This window comes from Schistocerca americana, chromosome 3 (assembly GCF_021461395.2).
Source record: "Schistocerca americana isolate TAMUIC-IGC-003095 chromosome 3, iqSchAmer2.1, whole genome shotgun sequence".
NCBI classification, from domain to species: Eukaryota; Metazoa; Arthropoda; class Insecta; order Orthoptera; family Acrididae; genus Schistocerca; species Schistocerca americana.
In genome coordinates, this window is record NC_060121.1 from 871437423 (window position 1) to 871454905 (window position 17483).

The window sequence follows — 17483 nt, forward strand, 5'->3', positions numbered from 1 at the left end:
GCCATCCAGCAACTATAAAACGGAACAATTTCGTCAATTAAAAATACACCGTATATTTAGTCGCGTTAATAAACAGAATTACACCGACAATGTATCACACGAACAGGAGTCAGTAAATAGGGTTGAAAGTTTCAGTTTTTTGGTGTACAAATGGGTGAAACCTTGAATTGAAAGAAATTTGTTACTGAGGTGCTTCAAGAACTATGTTCAGCTACCCGTGCTGTTTGTATGATTGCTAGTTTTGGAAACAAGCAAACAAACATCTTAATCTATTTTGCATATTTCCAATGATTTATGGCGTGGTTTTCAGTGGTAACAAATATCACAGCTACAATACTAGAATTTATTACTCATTACTAAAGCTCCTTAGTGGCCCAGAAGGAACTTCAATAAACAAATACAAAAACCTTTGATTATTTGCTCAATAACGTAAAATGTCTGACGTAGGATAGCAAGTTCTAAAGCTAGCCTTAAATCATTTCAGTTGGAAAAGTTCTTCTGGTCCATAGATAAATTTAACTAAAAATTGGTATAACGTGTAAAAAACAAAATAAAACCTTCTCTTTTTAAGTATATGAAGAGTTACCTGAGTGGTATTGTAGAATAATATGTATATTATTATTTATTTTACGCCAATTTGCTATTTAGTAGCGCTTAAATGGCAGTGTGTAGTTATACTCGCAAAGAATTCATGCTGGTTCTCTAAGGTTATTAGAGTGACGATTGTTTTGAGCACTCGAGAGGGTTGCTATGCGAGAAATCGACAACCCAGTCGACGGAAAAAATGCCCGCACTTACGAGCTAGGAGCAGCGAGACTTTCATTTATCCGGGCCGGCGTCGTCATTTGTCATGGTTAAGCATGCTCCCTGCGCGTCGCGGACGCGACGGGCGCATATGGGAGCCCTGTGTAGCTGCTGCAGACGACGGCGTGGCGGTCGGCCCACCGTCCCCAAGCGCGCAGAGCGTGAGAAATTGCCGCTGCTCACGAACGCCGAATGGCAACACATGATCAGATTCCACGCCTCCATCTGCTACAAACATCAGGAATTGGGCTGCACCCGTCGCGACCTCACCGTCCTTTGGAGCCGCCACTTCGACCACTTCCTCGTCAGCTTCGTACTCGAGTACTACTTCGGGCACGGAGTTGAGGGTGTCCACGTCCGCGAATTCGCAAAGTTCTTCGTTAACATCACGCGCGGCTCCATCGACGAGAAGGTACGTTCCTGTTATTATTATCTCTCTGTCGTAGAAACAAGTTAGTACTACTGCCCTATAGGTCCTAACCTTCGTGTCGGGGAAAAAAAAAAATATATTGTGTACGTACCACTTCCCAATTTCTTTCCGCATGAAAGGTTAGGTTTTAACGCCAGAGGACTTTTATTTGTTTATTGACGCTCACAAATTATGCAGACTCTTTGAATATTTTGTATGTTGTTTACTACATAAAAGCAGCTACGTTCGTTTCATAACTTCAACACTTCTGAAACTGTTGAGGTGTTTTAGAGAGACTTCTGCATGTAAATACGTGGTGTATCATGAAGAATAATGTTTCACAACACGATACTACTGATAATTTCGTATAAAAAGTTCATATGTAAAAGCGTCGGTAATTCGATATGTTTATGGAGTTATGGCTGTTTTGTATATTAAGCGTAGAAGAAACCGCACACAAATGATAAAAAGAGGACCCAGAACTCTTATTGAAGCAATTTATTGATACAAAAACTCACGATCATGTCGTCAAAATTAAAATCAAATTTTCAAATAAGTCCACCGCCGATCTAAATACATTTTTAGAGCTTGATTTTAGTGTTGACAATTCCGCTTCTTTGTAATAGCGTTATATTTAGTGCTTAATTTTGTATTATTCTCACAGTGTCCCACCGACGTCCTGTCAAAACTGAAATGTATATAGAGGATAAAATATTCTTTTGTACGAGAGGCAGTCACAGAGCAGAAATAACTATGGAGTGATCACAGCGCACTGCGCAAGTCGCCAACATCAAACCGGAATTAGGCAGCTGACGTTAGTATTCGCTGTTATTTACATTTTGCGATCACTGCAAAACATAAACTTCATATTACATGTATTTGCCTTGTTTTCACACTTTTATGTGTTTGTAACTGCAAAGTCGCTGAAATTTTGCTGCTCCGGATGCAAATCGAAATTTGTCGGAGAACGAAATGTTGCTTTTGATAGATAAGTGCCAAAAGGTCTAATTTCAATTTAATGAAGACATGAAATCGTGTCACTAATTGATGTGACTATAAGGCAATATATTTATGAGACACCTGCTAGATAAATTCCGTAATGTCGAAATGAGCTGCCAGTCAATCAGTTGAATCTGTGCACACACTGACCAATGTTCACAACAAAATACGGTTTATGTATGACGCTCTGAATGATTTATTTCCTGTCACTCAACTTTACAAACCAGTGTTTTTGTGTTACATACCGGTAGTGTAAAGTTCCCGTGATGTGGCGAAAAGTTATGTGCGATTAATATTTCATTTCCGTGAAGATGAATAAAGATTGCAAATATTATACTGGAAAGAAAAAAGGGAAGAATAATATTCAAAAGGTGGTACATTGCTAACGTTCTATATGCCATAGCTCCTCCAAATTCGAAGTTTTTCGGAATGCTTTCACATTGGAGTAGTGGGAGGCCATTTTGCTATGACACAGCAGCATAATTTATGAAAACAGAGACTGGATAATACGATCAAGTACCGTAAAAGATCAAATTGATAGCGGTAGGCTATCTCTCTCTTATTTTCCTGTAACGTGTGAAATAGCGACACCTGACATGTGACACTTGCCACAAAGAAAAGAAATTCCCGTGCATTTATCTCTTCAATACTAATTTAGTTTCAGACTTCGATTGCAAATAAAGACCCCTGTGAAAATCGTGCACAAAATCGACGATGCTTTTGAAAGATATTTTCTGGACGGACACACTACCACGCGACAGAGTGTATGTTGCACTGTATGCTGGCGACAGATATTCTTTTCTGCGTATCTGTATCCTCATTCCATATATGTTCGTCCCCTATGGATACAGTACAGCTGTCATATGTAAGTAGAGAAGTAAATATAGTTGAATGGTGTACTTGATTTACAATTTTCTGAATCTGTGGTAACCTGATTGCCAAACTCTTCCAACAATGATTCACATACATTGGTGTGAGTTGTATAAATGTCTTGACAATGTTTGATGTACAGAAAACGTTTTGACATTTATTACACACACTTAGACGGGACACGATTTCAAAAACAGTGAAACAAGTAGCTTTTGTTGTTATCAGCATATGAAAGTGTCTCCTTGTGAATTAACACTGAAAAATGTATGTTTCAAGGGCCTGTAGCGTAGTGTAAATCAGCAAGTGACATATTTATAACGAGTGTTCAGACTCGCAGCTGTGTGATACAAATTTTTATTTCTTTCACTTTAACTACAGATCTGTTTCGGCTATATCACCATTGTCAGGTGACGTATATATTGTCTAGATGGATTGACATACATCGTTTGCAACTGTGTACTAATTGTCGTTCTGTATTTGCTGAATTATGGTGGCAATTAATTTGCTATGGCAGTAATTTTTACACTCATGCAGCTACGATGTCATATGCTTACAATACTGAAAATAGTTCACTTTTAACTGTAACTGTACATAGCTCCCCTCTGGAAAGTTATGAACTGTTTATGAGAAATTCAGATTCCTTTCTATGCTTTGTCAGAGAGCAGCAAGCAGTTGATAGCCTCTGGTGATTTCGGTGTAGATTTTCTAAAGGGGTCATTCCACGTCAAATCAACAATTGAAGCCATCGTTTTCAACCTTACCCGCTTGGATTTAAATGAAATTAAGTATGCCTGTAGTACTCATAAATAGTACCACAAATTAATTTTTTCACATTTTTCTGATAAAAAGTTACCGAGTAATGGACTTTCAAAAATTGAAAAATGACAAATTTTTGACTCGCGGAACGATGTTGTTTTCTTTATAACTCGTGTTCTAATTAAGCTAGAACAATAAAATTTACTTCACTGGAAAGCTCTTTTAATGAGGTTTTATATGATACCAAACATCATTAGTTTAATAAATATATACACATTGTTTATAAAAACAACATTGTTCAATTTATCGAATTTTGAAAAACTGCATTTTTATAACTCTCAAAAAAATATATGTGAAAGATACACTTTACATCTACATATTCTGAAAGTTTCAACTTGGGATGAGCGTGGGATCACTATCAAAAGCAATTTTATGTTTACCACAATTCTCCAAAATCAGTCAGATAGGTGAATTTCTATTACTTTGCTACACATGAAAATATTACAGTGTTAGATAATGTTACATGGTCCAAAAATTGTACTTTTGGATCGAATAACTGCTTATTAAACTTTAGTGCTAACTATTTATGAATAGCTGTAAAACCATGGGAAAAAAAGAAAGAAAGGAAGCTATCTCTCATTTTAAAGATTATATATAAAATGATTTTTTGGTGTTACTATCTGCAATCTATTCAGTATTTTATCTCTGGTTAATATTGTCAGCAATTTTCACCTATTGTTGAAAGTGACCCACACATTCTTTTGTTGTGAGGCAGCTGTAGTGAAATTATGTGATTAACTCTAAAATGTGTTTTGAATGTTGCTTAAAGGTATTTTTGTACAAACCTCACAAGAGTCTGTAAGTTTGTATGCCTACAACCAGTTAATGTTTGCATACTATTAACATAATGAAATATTTTTTTACAGGAAGTGAACGAATGGAGGAGTAATATTGTGTAGTATTGAATATAGAAAACTGGGGCATTCAACTTCAAAAAAATTTTTTTAAATTGGTTTGTTCACTTGAGAAATATAAAATGCCTAAAATTTCAGCTTTGTGCTGTAATCCATTTAATGAAAAGGGCCACAATAACCACAAGAAAAACTTACGGCCTGTTTCACAATGGATGATAGCAAGAAAACCTTTCTTAACTTTAAATCAAAAAGTGTGTGACAACTGCTGTACAAAAATTGCACGAGTAGAAATTTGTGATACATCTAGCACAGAAAATGATGATGATCTACTGTATTCTGTGGTGAAACAAGAAAGTGAAAAGGTTTTATGTGACAGTGACTTACAAGACATTGCAGCAAGTGAGCTCTTAGAAAGGCTGAATGCTTCTTTGCAGTCCGTTGGTGAATCGCCAATTAAGAATAAACGACTGTGTGAAGCAAAATATCCTAAGGAAAAACTAATTAAATTAACTTCAACAATTCAAACAAAGGTATTATTGCTTCCTTTCGAAAAAGAAGAGGAGGTTCATGATCATGGAGAATCTGAGATGATCAGTCAGCTAAAAGATAAATTTCGTACATGTACATCTCGAAGTAAACAGATGGAAATTCTTACCATTTTACCCAAAAGCTGGAGTGTTAAGAAGCTTCATGATGAATTTAACGTAACAAATTACATGGCTCAAAGAGTAAAAGATTTGGTGAAGGCCAAGGGAATTTTGTCTTCATCAAACCCAAACCCTGGCAAGACTCTTGATCAAACAACTGCTGAATTTGTTAGAAACTTTTTTGTTCTGATGGTATAAGCAGGGCAATGCCTAGGAAAAAAGATTTTGTTCTTGTGAGAGATAATGGAGAAATTTCCGTGAATTTTTAAGACAACCATCCAGAGCTCCACATTGGATTTTCAAAGTTTGTAGACCTACGTCCCAAAAATTGTGTTTTAGCTGGAAGTAGTGGTACACATAGTGTCTGTGTGTGCACTACCCATCAAAACTTCAAACTCGTGGTGACTGGATGTAACATTCCTCAGCTGACAAAGGATGAAGATAATCCAATAAAAACTTACAAAGACTGCATTGCAAGAGTTGTATGTAATCCGTCATTACCTGCTTGTCATTTTGGTGAATGTAAATTCTGCCCTGGCCCAGATACATTTAAGACATATTTACAAGATTTGTTGAATACTAATGATATTGATAATATAACTTATTAGCAATGGGTTTCTGTTGATCACACATCTCTAGAAACAATCACAAAATCATCTGACAACTTTATTGATTGTTTTTTGATAAATTAAAATTGCTTACACAACATTCATTTGTTACTAGTCAACAATCAACCTCCAAAAGAGACTGAGAAATGAACTTAAAGAAGGCGAGGTCTTAGCGATCTGTGACTTTTCTGAGAATTACTCCTTTGTCATCCAGGATGAAGTTCAAGGCTATCACTGAACAAACATGCAAGCAACGATTCATCCCATTGTTGCTTATTACAAGGATGGGAACAAACTCAAGCACACAAGTCTTGTAATCACATCAGAATGCCTAACATGACACTGTTGCTGTGCATTTGTTCGGTAGAAAACCAAGAAAAATATATTATTTCTCTGATGGAGCAGCAGCTCATTATAAAAATAGGAAGAACTTTATCAACCTGTGCCATCATGAAGAAGATTTCCAAACTGAAGCTGAATGGCATTTTTCAGCCACCTCACATGGGAAGGGAGCTAGTGATGGTATTGGTGGAACAGTTAAACAACTTGCAGCTCAAGCAAGTTTGCAATGGCCATACAGTGATCAAATAATGACACCAAAACAACTTTATATGTTTGCCAAGGATAACATAGAAGGAATGAACTTCAAATATGCTACTAAAGATCACAAAAATGAAGAAATGAAACTTATGGAGAGATTTGAGAAATGCTGCAATATTCTAGGGACACAAAAACTTCACACTTTTATTCCTGTTAGCAAGGAGAAAATAATAACAAAAGTGTATTCAAACTCTGATGATGGTAAAATTGAACTGGTGACAGTTTCTGACAGTGATACAATACCGTACCAAGACATAAAAGGATATGTTGCTTGTGATTATAATGGACACTGGTGGTTAACCTGTGTACGTGAAAAAAATCAGGAGAAGGATGAAATCACAGTTAGTTTCTTACATCCACATGGACTGTCACCATCTTTTACATTTCTGAGTCATCCAAACATTCCTTCCATAAGCAGTAGGGAAGTAGTGGCAATCATGAAACCTCAAACTGCTACAGGGCGAACATATATTTATCCAGTGCATAAATGTTGATGTGCAACAGACTGATTAGTTTGAAATATGAAGAAGTGCACTAATAGAACGCCTATTTGTAAATAATAGTAATTACTAACTGAATTTAGGTGTGATCTCAGGTATTCATCTTCCTGTGTTTATTTTTTTTTAAGTTTTGATTTTATAGTTATTACTTACAGAAGCATAAAACATATGTTCTTTTGTCAATTATAAGTTATTTTTAATTTCCAAATTTTACAACAACATACAGCTGGTGAGAAGTAGGCATAATATCTAAAATAAATTAGTTTTTACGAATTTTTAAAGCACCACCCTTAATGTAAAATTGCTTTTGGTAGTGATCCCATGCTCATCCCAAGTTGAAACTTTCAGAATATATTAGATGTAAAGTGTATCTTTCACATATATTTTTTTTTTTTGAGAATTTTAAAAATACAGTTTTTCAAAATTCGATAAATTGAATAATGTTGTTTTTATAAACAATGTGTATATATGTATTAAACTAATGATGTTTGGTATCATATATAACCTCTTTAAAAGAGCTTTCCAGTGAAGTAAATTTTATTGTTCTAGCTTAATTAGAACACGAGTTATAAAGAAAACAACATGGTTCCGTGAGTCAAAAATTTGTCATTTTTTCAATTTTTGAAAGTCCATTACTCGGTAACTTTTTATCAGAAAAATGTGAAAAAATTGATTTTTGGTACTATTTAAGAGTACTAAAGGCATACTTAATTTCATTTAAATCCAAGTGGGTAAGGTTATAGCACTTGTTGATTTGACATGGAATTGCCCAAAGGTTTATGATAGAAAAAATGATTCAGAAACTTTAATTGGATCCTACAATTTAATCTCGGTAATTAACTTTCCAACATGGGTGGATAAAGATATTAGGACCCTAATAGATAGGCTTACTGGTTTCTTTGCTCACACTCAAAGCGAGGAAATAACTATAAACTGACAAATCCTCTCCATGATCACGATACACAGTTAATTAGGATAAATGAGATAGTACCTTGCAGCACTGATACTACTCATTGGAAATCAGTTAGAGTAATTAATGATTCCAAAACAAATGTTTTTAAGAATAGTTTACAATAGATCTGGGAATAAATGTATAATCAACCATATGCTGGAATAAAATTTAATTTATTCCACATTAAAATCATATCATTATTTGAAAATGGCTTTCTGCATAAGATAATTGGAGAGTACATTAAACAGACATGTAACAAACCATGGATTATTTGAGGGATTAAAGTACTTTGTAAAAGGGTAAGGGACATGTATCCATTGACAAGAATAAGTAAAGATCCTGTAGTAGTTGCACATTACAAAAACTACTCAAAATCACTAAGGAAAGTGAAATCAGTAAAAATAGTGAAACTTGCTTATTATTTCACAAGCCACTGATTCCAGCAACAGACTTAGGGCTATACGTAATCTAGTAAAATGAGTGAGAGAGGACAACAGGCCATAGAATGGACTGCCACCACTACTGAAATAAATATGAGGGCTATGTATGATCCATCACAGATGGCAGATGCATTAAATAAAAGTTTTTTACATTTATTAGGAAATGTAGGGACGAACAATTCAAGTGGAAAAACACAGTAATACATCGAAAAAGGAATTCTCACAAAATTCAGTCGTATGAATTTATCACCAACTTCCCCTTCTGAAATTAAGAAAAATATGTAGTCTCAAAACTAAAAGCTCTTGTGGATTTGATAATGCTTCCAACAGAGTACAAAAGGTTTGTTTCCATGTAATAAAAACTGTCTTATCTGAAATATATAATGCACACTTACTCAATGCATTTTCCCAGAGAGATTGAAGTATGCCATCTATAAGAAAAATGATCCGAGATATGTCAATAACTACCGACTTGTTCCACTACTGACATCATTTTCCAAAACTCTGAGAATGTGATGTGTTCCAGGATAGTATCCCATCTGAACAACAATAATATCATCAGTAAATCACAGTTTCTATTCCAGCAGAGCTGCTTTACTGAAAATGTCATTTACAAGCTCAAAAATCAAAATTTTGCAAGCATTAAATAACAAAATTGCACCATTTGGTATTTTCTATGACCTGTCTAAGGCACTCGGCTGTGTGAACCTAGATAAGCTGAGGTTTTTTGGAACTGATAGTATAGTTAACTAATGAACAGTGTGACATCCTACCAAAGGAATGCAGAAAGTTGTACTTAGTAGTTAAACCAAGGTAATCAGGGGAGATTCCTCTGACTCGGCAGAAATACCATATGGAGTTCCCAAGGGTCAATCTTAGGTCCATCATTTTTCCTCACATATGTAAACAATCTCCCATCTAATACATGACAAAGAGACTTAGTTTTTTTTTGCAGATGGCACTAGTATTGTAATCAAGTCATGCATACATTCAATAACATAAAAAATGGTAAAGAGTATTCTTAACAATATCAGTGACAGTTTTTTCTGCAGTTGGTTCCACCCTCAATTTTTAATAGACTCAAGATGTTGAGTTCTGCACATCAAGGGGTACTACAACAATGGTAAGTGTAACACATGGTGAGGAAGTAATAAATAAGGTGGAAACTTAAAAATTTTTAGTTGTCCACATTGATGAGAATTTAAACTGGAAAAAGGACATCTTTGAACTCCTAAAACAACTTAGTTCAGCCACATTTGCACTTACAATCTTTGCAAATCTTAGGGAGAGATACCTCAGTAAGTTGACATATTTTGCATATTTTCATTCAATAATGGCATATGGAATAATGTGTGGGGCAACTCATATTTAGAAATGAAAGTCTTCATTGATCAAAAACGTGTAGTAAGAATAATACATGATTCTCACCCACGATCATTTTGCAGACATCTGTTTAAGGAGTTGGGCATTCTGGCTGTTGCATCACAGTATATTTACTGCCTCATTAATATTATTGCAAATAATCCACTGTAGTTCAAAAGGCACAGTGAGGTACATAATTCCAATACCAGAAGGAAAAATGACATTCATATATCACATTAAGATTGTGTTTAGTTCAAAAAGGGGTGCAGAATGCCGCAAGTAAACTTTTTGATCACTTACCCAGTGCTATAAATTGGCAGATAGACAGTAAAGTAAATTAGAAAATAAACTCAAATAGTTTCTCTTTCACAACTCCTTCTGCTCTGCAGAAGACTTTCTATCAATGTAACGTGTAAACGGTGATTGGAAATAATAACTAACTTATATCTGCACATTCAGTAATAATAATAATAAAAGTAATTATAAAAACATACAACAGGAACTTCATGGGTATCAACATACTTCCCTGAGGCATACTTGAATTTATGTCTATTTCTGTCTATGATTTTGCATCGAAGACAACATGCTGTACCCTAAATACCTAGACAACCTCAGACCGGTCAAAAATATTGTTTGATAACCCATATGATACTTTTAGTAACACACAGTGTTGTAGTACTCTGTCAAATGCTTTTTGGCAGTAAAAAAATAATGTGCAAGATGAGTTTCACATAACCATCGTTTTTGGAGTTCATACTGATAGGCAAGGAGGAGGTCGTTCCGTTTGAGGTACCTCATTATGTTTGAGGTGAGAATATGTTCTACCTTCCTACAACAGATAGACATCAGAAACACCAAAGTCAATGAATTTGGCCAGCAGTTTTGGGCGATCACTTGCATTACTCTTCTTGTAGACTTCTGTGACCTGCACATTTTTCTGGCACATTTTTCTGGGCACTTCTTCCTTTTTGTCCTGTAGTACATTTGGGTGTAAATATGAGCTAACTCAGCTGTAACTGTGTGCAGAATCTATCAGAGATACTGTTGGACGCTGGTGACTTGGTTAATTTAAGCGATTTCAGGTGTTTCTCAGTGGTAATGACACTAATATTTATTATATTACTCATCGTTGCAGTGGTGTGTGAATTAGACTTGAGTAGTTCTTCTGTATTTTTGTTTGTAAAGAAACATTTGAAAATGATGATCAGTAATTTTGCTTTTGCTTTGCTATTATCAATTTTGATTTCTGTGTTCTCTGTGACTGTATATTCCATTTGTTCCACTGACATCTTTTGTACATGACCAGAATTGTTTTGGGTTTTAATAAACATCTATGAATATGATCCTGTTACAGTAATCACTGAAAGCTTTATTGGAATATACAGTATGGGTAAAGATATGTAACATTTTTATAAGTATACAATATGTTAATATTTAAATTTAAACAAGATTTTCTTCCATAAATCCTCGAACCGAAGAAAGCAAACATTCCAAAAAAAATATTTATCCAAATTTTCAGGTACAATTAGTGATTGTTCTTACTGTACTAAGTGGAAACATCGACCAGTAAGGTACAAATTTCTTGCTAAGGAAGTGTTTCAGTGCCCTTATATACCACATTGATCAGAAACATGTACACAAACAGTGGTGCTGTGTTTAAATTATTTTAAACTATGTTAAAATTTAATTGCGTTATACAGTTTTTTTGCCAACGGTCTTGCTGCAGTGGCAACACCAGTTCCCATCAGATCACCAAAGTTAAACGCTGTTGGAATTGGCTAGCACTTGGATGGTGACCATCTCAGGTTTGCCGAGCACTGTTAGCAAACATGGCGCACTCACCCCTTATCAGACCAATTGAGGAGCTACGGGTTTCAAAAGTAGTGGCTCAGGTCATGAAAGCTGACAACAGCCGGTAGGGTGATACGCTGTCCACATGCCCCTCCATATCCGCATCCAGTGATGCCTATTGGGTGAGGATGGCGGTCAGTCAGTACCGCTGCGCTTTTCGAGGCCTGTTTGGATGGAGAGAGAGAGAGGTCAATGCAGTTTGTTATTGTTGAGATGTTAAGGGGAATTGGAATTCCCTATCCCGACAATGTTAAATTTAGTGATTTGGCTTTCGTGTATTTATGGAACCACTGTAGCCGTTGACATGAAACTTTAACAGGACATTAAACTGTATGTTCTGAGTCTACTGAACTAATATAATTTCATTTCAGCCAGTGCTTTCGGAAATACAATTTATTAATTACAGGTTAAAATTTTGTATCCCTTTTTGTACCTTATCCTAAATAATTTTAATTACACATAACATTATGTTCTTCTTTTAGTTCAGTTTACTCAGGATATGTATATTATTACTCCCTGAAATTTTGAATACTCTTCTCGAAGTGGTTTCTGAGATTTAGAGAAAAATGCAACAGAAAATGTAAATTTTCAGAATCGGCTTCTAAAGTTTCGAGAGACTGTAACTCACTTAATATACACTTAATTTTTTATTTTTAGTCACTCAGAAGCACCTTGCACCATACTTGTCCTTTTTCCAAGTTTTTCTTCTCTTCTTCTTTCTGGACTCCTTAGTCGCCAACTGTTTGTATACTCTGCTTTATCATTGCAAACCTTGTCCATCCGTTCAAGTTCTCTGATGCAGTTTCCTCCAGGATTAATTCCCATATGCTGTACCACTTTCACCCTACCAGTGTTGCTATCATTAAAAGTAATAACAGCATCACTGAACCTCCAATTTAGTGTCTTCATTTCAACAAAAACATTATTTGGTAAGTGAGTCCATATAAGATTATTGAACGACTCACTGGGATTTTGAGTCTTTTTCAGCAATTCAGGATTTGCCAGGTCTCTGTAAATAGGTCTTATGATATCCATGACTGCCGCAGGGGTGGAATGTTTATGGCTGTATGAACTGTTTGACTACTGGGCGTTGCAATAATTGCACCAGGAATCAGATCCAGGAGGGCAAAGATGGTGTACAGGTTTTTCATCAATTGACAGTCTGTGGAAGAAGGTAGCCCATATTGGCTGCTTCATTTTCAACAAATCCTCAGTATTATTTCTAATGGCCATCTCATAATACTGCTGTAGTTCATCAATCATTTTGTCTGTCAGCCTGCCTGTTATAGTTTTACCATCAGAAAGTTTCTTGTCTCTCAAACTTTGTTTCAGCTTCCTCAACGTGGTGCCACCCTCTTCTGGACATGACCAACACTGTTAACCTTTATAACACAGCAATCCACAGCCTTCTATACAAAAAAATTGCCGATTTTATTAGATCTTGAAGTAATGGACGTAAAAATTTTAACATTTTCAACTGGTGTAGATTATATTTTTAAAAAATAAAATAAAATACTTTCCATGTGAGTTTATAAGTTATATATATATATATATATATATATATATATATATATATATATATATAAAATTTTATTTGGGAAATTGCAAATATTATAGAGAGATAAAAATCCGAAGCTGTGAAAAAAATTTATCCATTATAACTCCCCTTAAGCAAAAAACAGTTGCTCCATTTAGTGGAGCGAAGGAACATACCTCACTTCACATACTTCACACCTGAGAATCTTTTGTAAATACATGTTTTACGTTATTGTTTGTTGGTTTTGTGTGGTGGTCAGTATTTGATTTGATATGGTACAGTGTAATCACCTTGCCGGAGATAAATGTTGTCAAAATAAAATAATTCTAAGTAAACGTCCTTATAGAATATTAATTTTGTCGCTAGATGCTGAAATAAGGGTCCATGGTAGCGCTTCTGACCAGGAACCGCCATGGCACATGAGTGCCACCTTAACTGTGTGGTACGAATGTTCCCCAAAACCATTGCTCTGTGGATGGTATGTGGCAGTGTGAAATTTGTCAACACCGTACAACTCGCTAAGTTTTGAGAACAGCGAGGACTCAAATTGTCAGCCCTGGTCGGTTGTAATTGAGAAGGAGCAATCAAACCAGGCAATCCAGAAGTTAGCAAAAGCATGGGCAACTGTTTTGGCCATAATCTCGGAGAGGGAAATGGCTTAGGCCCACCTTGCAACTCGGTTGTTGATATACATAATATACCGAAAACCGTCAGAGGGTGCTAATGGTCCCACAATGTCAATATGGACGTGACATCGGCGACTCTTGGGAATGTTGAATTCTTCAAGAGAGTGCCGGATGTGCTGTTCCACTTTAGCCCTCTGACATTGGATACATGCATGTGTCCAAGTGTGACAATGGTTTTTTGTTCCTAGCCAAACGAAACCTCAGTGATTAGCTTTGTGGTAGCTTTGATACATTGGAGGGTCAGTTCATGCAGGGATCCAAAGATTGTCTGACATAGAGGGGTACACACGTCCAGGCTAACATACCTGTCAAGGTATCGCACACGATGGGTATGGGGCAACATGCGAGGAGACTATGCTCGAGTGTTAAAGAAAAGTTTGTGTCCATCGAAGTTTTGCCTAACTTGGGATCGTCTGCTTGTAGGTGTGCTAACTTGTTCATGTCCAGGAGAGTCGAGATAATGTTTATGCTGGACAGACAGTCTGCAATGAAGTTATTGGACCTGTGTATATACCATAATTCCATGGAATACTGGCAGATGAAGTTCATATGCTGCAGCTATCGATGAGGAACGTCCTTTCCAAGGTTATGGGTGGTGTCAACCAGCAGGAAGTGGTCCATAAAGACGGCAAATTTGCGTCCCTCGATATTGCCATGGAAGTGATTGCCTTGTAGGCCATCACAAATTTGTTGTTGAACATCGACCATTTGCAGTAAGAGGGCAAAAGTTTCTTAGAAAAGAACTGAAGAAGTTCAGTTGTTTCACCAATACACAGCTGCAATACCGCACTAATCAATAGGTTGCTTGTGGCCATGGTAACCAAAATGTAAGCATTGGCCACCAGGTGAGCCAGTGTAACAGTATGGGTGAGGGCAGTCTTAAGACAGGTATGTGGGAGGTGCCAGTGGTAGAAATGTATAATACTGAGGGTTCACAGTAGTCTGCAGGTCTAGACAGGTTTAGAATAAGCTCAATGCTGTCAGATAATGGTTGAATGCCTTCAGATGAAATGGTGACAATGTTGTGGGTAAGTTGTGACATTTCACTTCCATCCAGGTTTCTCTTACTGACTCCCTCATTCGTAAGAACACCCCAGATGCTAGGAAGGTGCCTTGGACAAATGATATGATTACAGCCTCCGATAAAGAAGAGCCTCTGAGAGGGAGTGCAGGAGATGGCCTTGTGTGCATGGTGTAACAGGGAAGCTGATTGTGTGTTGGCTGAAAGTCCAAAATTTCTAGTGAAATAAATGCCGAGCACTGGTTTGTCATAATCAATGACATTAAATGTCCCTGGGAAACACAGACCCTACATGAGATGGATATGGAAATCTGCAGTGCTGAGGAGTTTGATGTGGGATTTGTTTGCCACACACATTGTTAGTTTGGTAGGGAATGTGGAAGGCGGGGCCAGTGCTGTTGGTATAACACTAGCTTCTGCACCATTATTGATGCGAAATTGAAGGCCTGACGTGTGGTCTGTGATGTAAAGACGACCACCGAAAGTTGAGGAGGCGTGTACTGATTGTTGTTTGATGGGGCAAAATGTAGGAGGGGAACACACCACGGTAGGAGGTAAATCTGTGGTGACCAGTGAAAGCAATACAACTTTGCCAGCATGAAATCGTGACTGAGCAATTGCTGGTGTCCCAGTGAGGCGTCGCCCGAGGTCGTCTTGGGGAAGTCGATGTGATAAATGTATGCAGGATTTGACATGGTAGATGAGAGAGCGTGGGAGGCAGGTGGGGCAGGGATGACCTTGATCATCAAGGGTAGTGTTGCGTGAACATGCAAAAGAAAGGTGTGATGCAGTGTGTCACCTGAGGCCAACGTGGTTGGAAGGGTGGGGGGAGGGGGCTGGGGATTCGCAATGTAGGAAGCACATACGGAAGTACAGTTGACTGTCACAGGAGCCACAGACATAGCCGTAGAATGCAGAACCAGAGGAATCAGAACATATGATGCCAGGAAGCAGGCGGTATCTGTAGAAGACAAGTAGTGTGGAGATCCCAGGCCACTAAGTGCCATTATGTAATATAGTAGTTGTACATTGCGGGGTAACATCATGTCAACAGGCTCCACGAGTGCAAAGTGCCGAAACTGACGTTACTGTGTGGAAACACTACAATACGTGCACTCTGTTTTCACCATTGTGCATTTGTTGAGGTTGAAGTATCAGTTCGAGTTGTGTAAGGATGGAATTTTTCCCAATTCCAGTATAATGGTAGGATGTGGAGGACGACACAATTAAGGTTCAAAGTCTACTGGCACAATATAATGGGGTAGTACAGAGTTTGACACATCGTAGGATTCATGGTTAGTAAGCTGCACATGCAGAAGCAAACAAATACAGATCACATTCAATAGAATGTAGGTCAATCTTGGGCGTCTACACTGAGGTCGAGAAAATATACACAAATTGCACTTCCAGTACATTACTTCTAGATATAGAGAGGTGTAAAACCCGGCGAGTGTAGAAGTCCAACGAAAGATAGCAACATTTTCAGTCCATGACAAAGTGCATATCCGCATTGTAGGCATTGAAAACGATGTTCATGAGTGTCATAGGGGTCACAAATGTGGTAATTCCAGAGGATAGAAATCACCAACAAGCACTTTGTTATCAAAAACTTTAAAGAAACTGACAAGTGGAATACAATAGAACAATTTGTAATGGCACACAGACACGAAGACCAAGAGATCAGAGTCAAAGATCATAAAATCAAAGATGAAGGATAGTGTTGTGGTGGTCGATGGTCGCCACAAGTTAGCCGGTAGCAAAGCAAGCTGACAGTATGATAAAAAGAGTTGTTACAGTTTTGAAACGTCATAATTGAAGTATATTTGGTATTTCTTTGTTCTCGAGTGTTCTAAAATGAAAAGCCCTAATTGCAATTAGACAAATCGATTATGTACATTCTTACAAATGGATAGAAATACTGTGCATGAGCTCAAAAGACGAAATTACTTATATGGATCCTATGTAATGAGATACAGTAACAGTTAATCATGCAATACAGGTTGGCTTCGAAATTGTAATAAAAGCTAGCTGTAATTTTTCATCACCCCCCTCTTTCCCCAAAAGTATTGTACAATGACAGGTTGGACAAAACTTTCGCAGACAATCCATGAAACAGCAATCAAATTACAATAACTAAAGCATTCATATGTATGATAGTAAATACAATGCAAACAATACATCCTCAAGTAGGAATTGGTCATGTGAAACAGTAATTCTATGTATAGTACAAAACTTTTTCAACTTTCTCTTACATAATACAAAATTATTCTTCTTTTGTGACATAATTCATTTTTCGATACTCTTGGAATGAGGCGTCCAGAACCAACATATCTCCTAACTTTCATTTTGAGGTAGGCAAGCGCAATGCATACCTCAGTTTTCCACTTCAAAGGTAACACATAGTGATAGTTCCATAGATTTATCTATACAAACAGCCAATTTACAGTATGCGATTTCCCCATGTTTACTCTAAATTTAGTCTAACAACCATCATTCTCTTCTAATTGCTAAAAGCATGTAAAATCAG

General features: G+C 36.8%; 1 protein-coding gene across 1 annotated transcript in view; it reads left to right on the plus strand.

Annotated features, from left to right (window-relative positions):
- The first annotated feature begins 895 nt into the window (after window positions 1-895).
- The window catches only part of LOC124606451 (MTOR-associated protein MEAK7-like), a 132101-nt gene continuing 115513 nt past the window's right edge, over window positions 896-17483 (plus strand). The window contains exon 1 of the mRNA XM_047138434.1: window positions 896-1216. Within this exon, the coding sequence (XP_046994390.1) occupies window positions 896-1216 (321 nt within the window). The remainder of the gene's footprint in view (window positions 1217-17483) is intronic.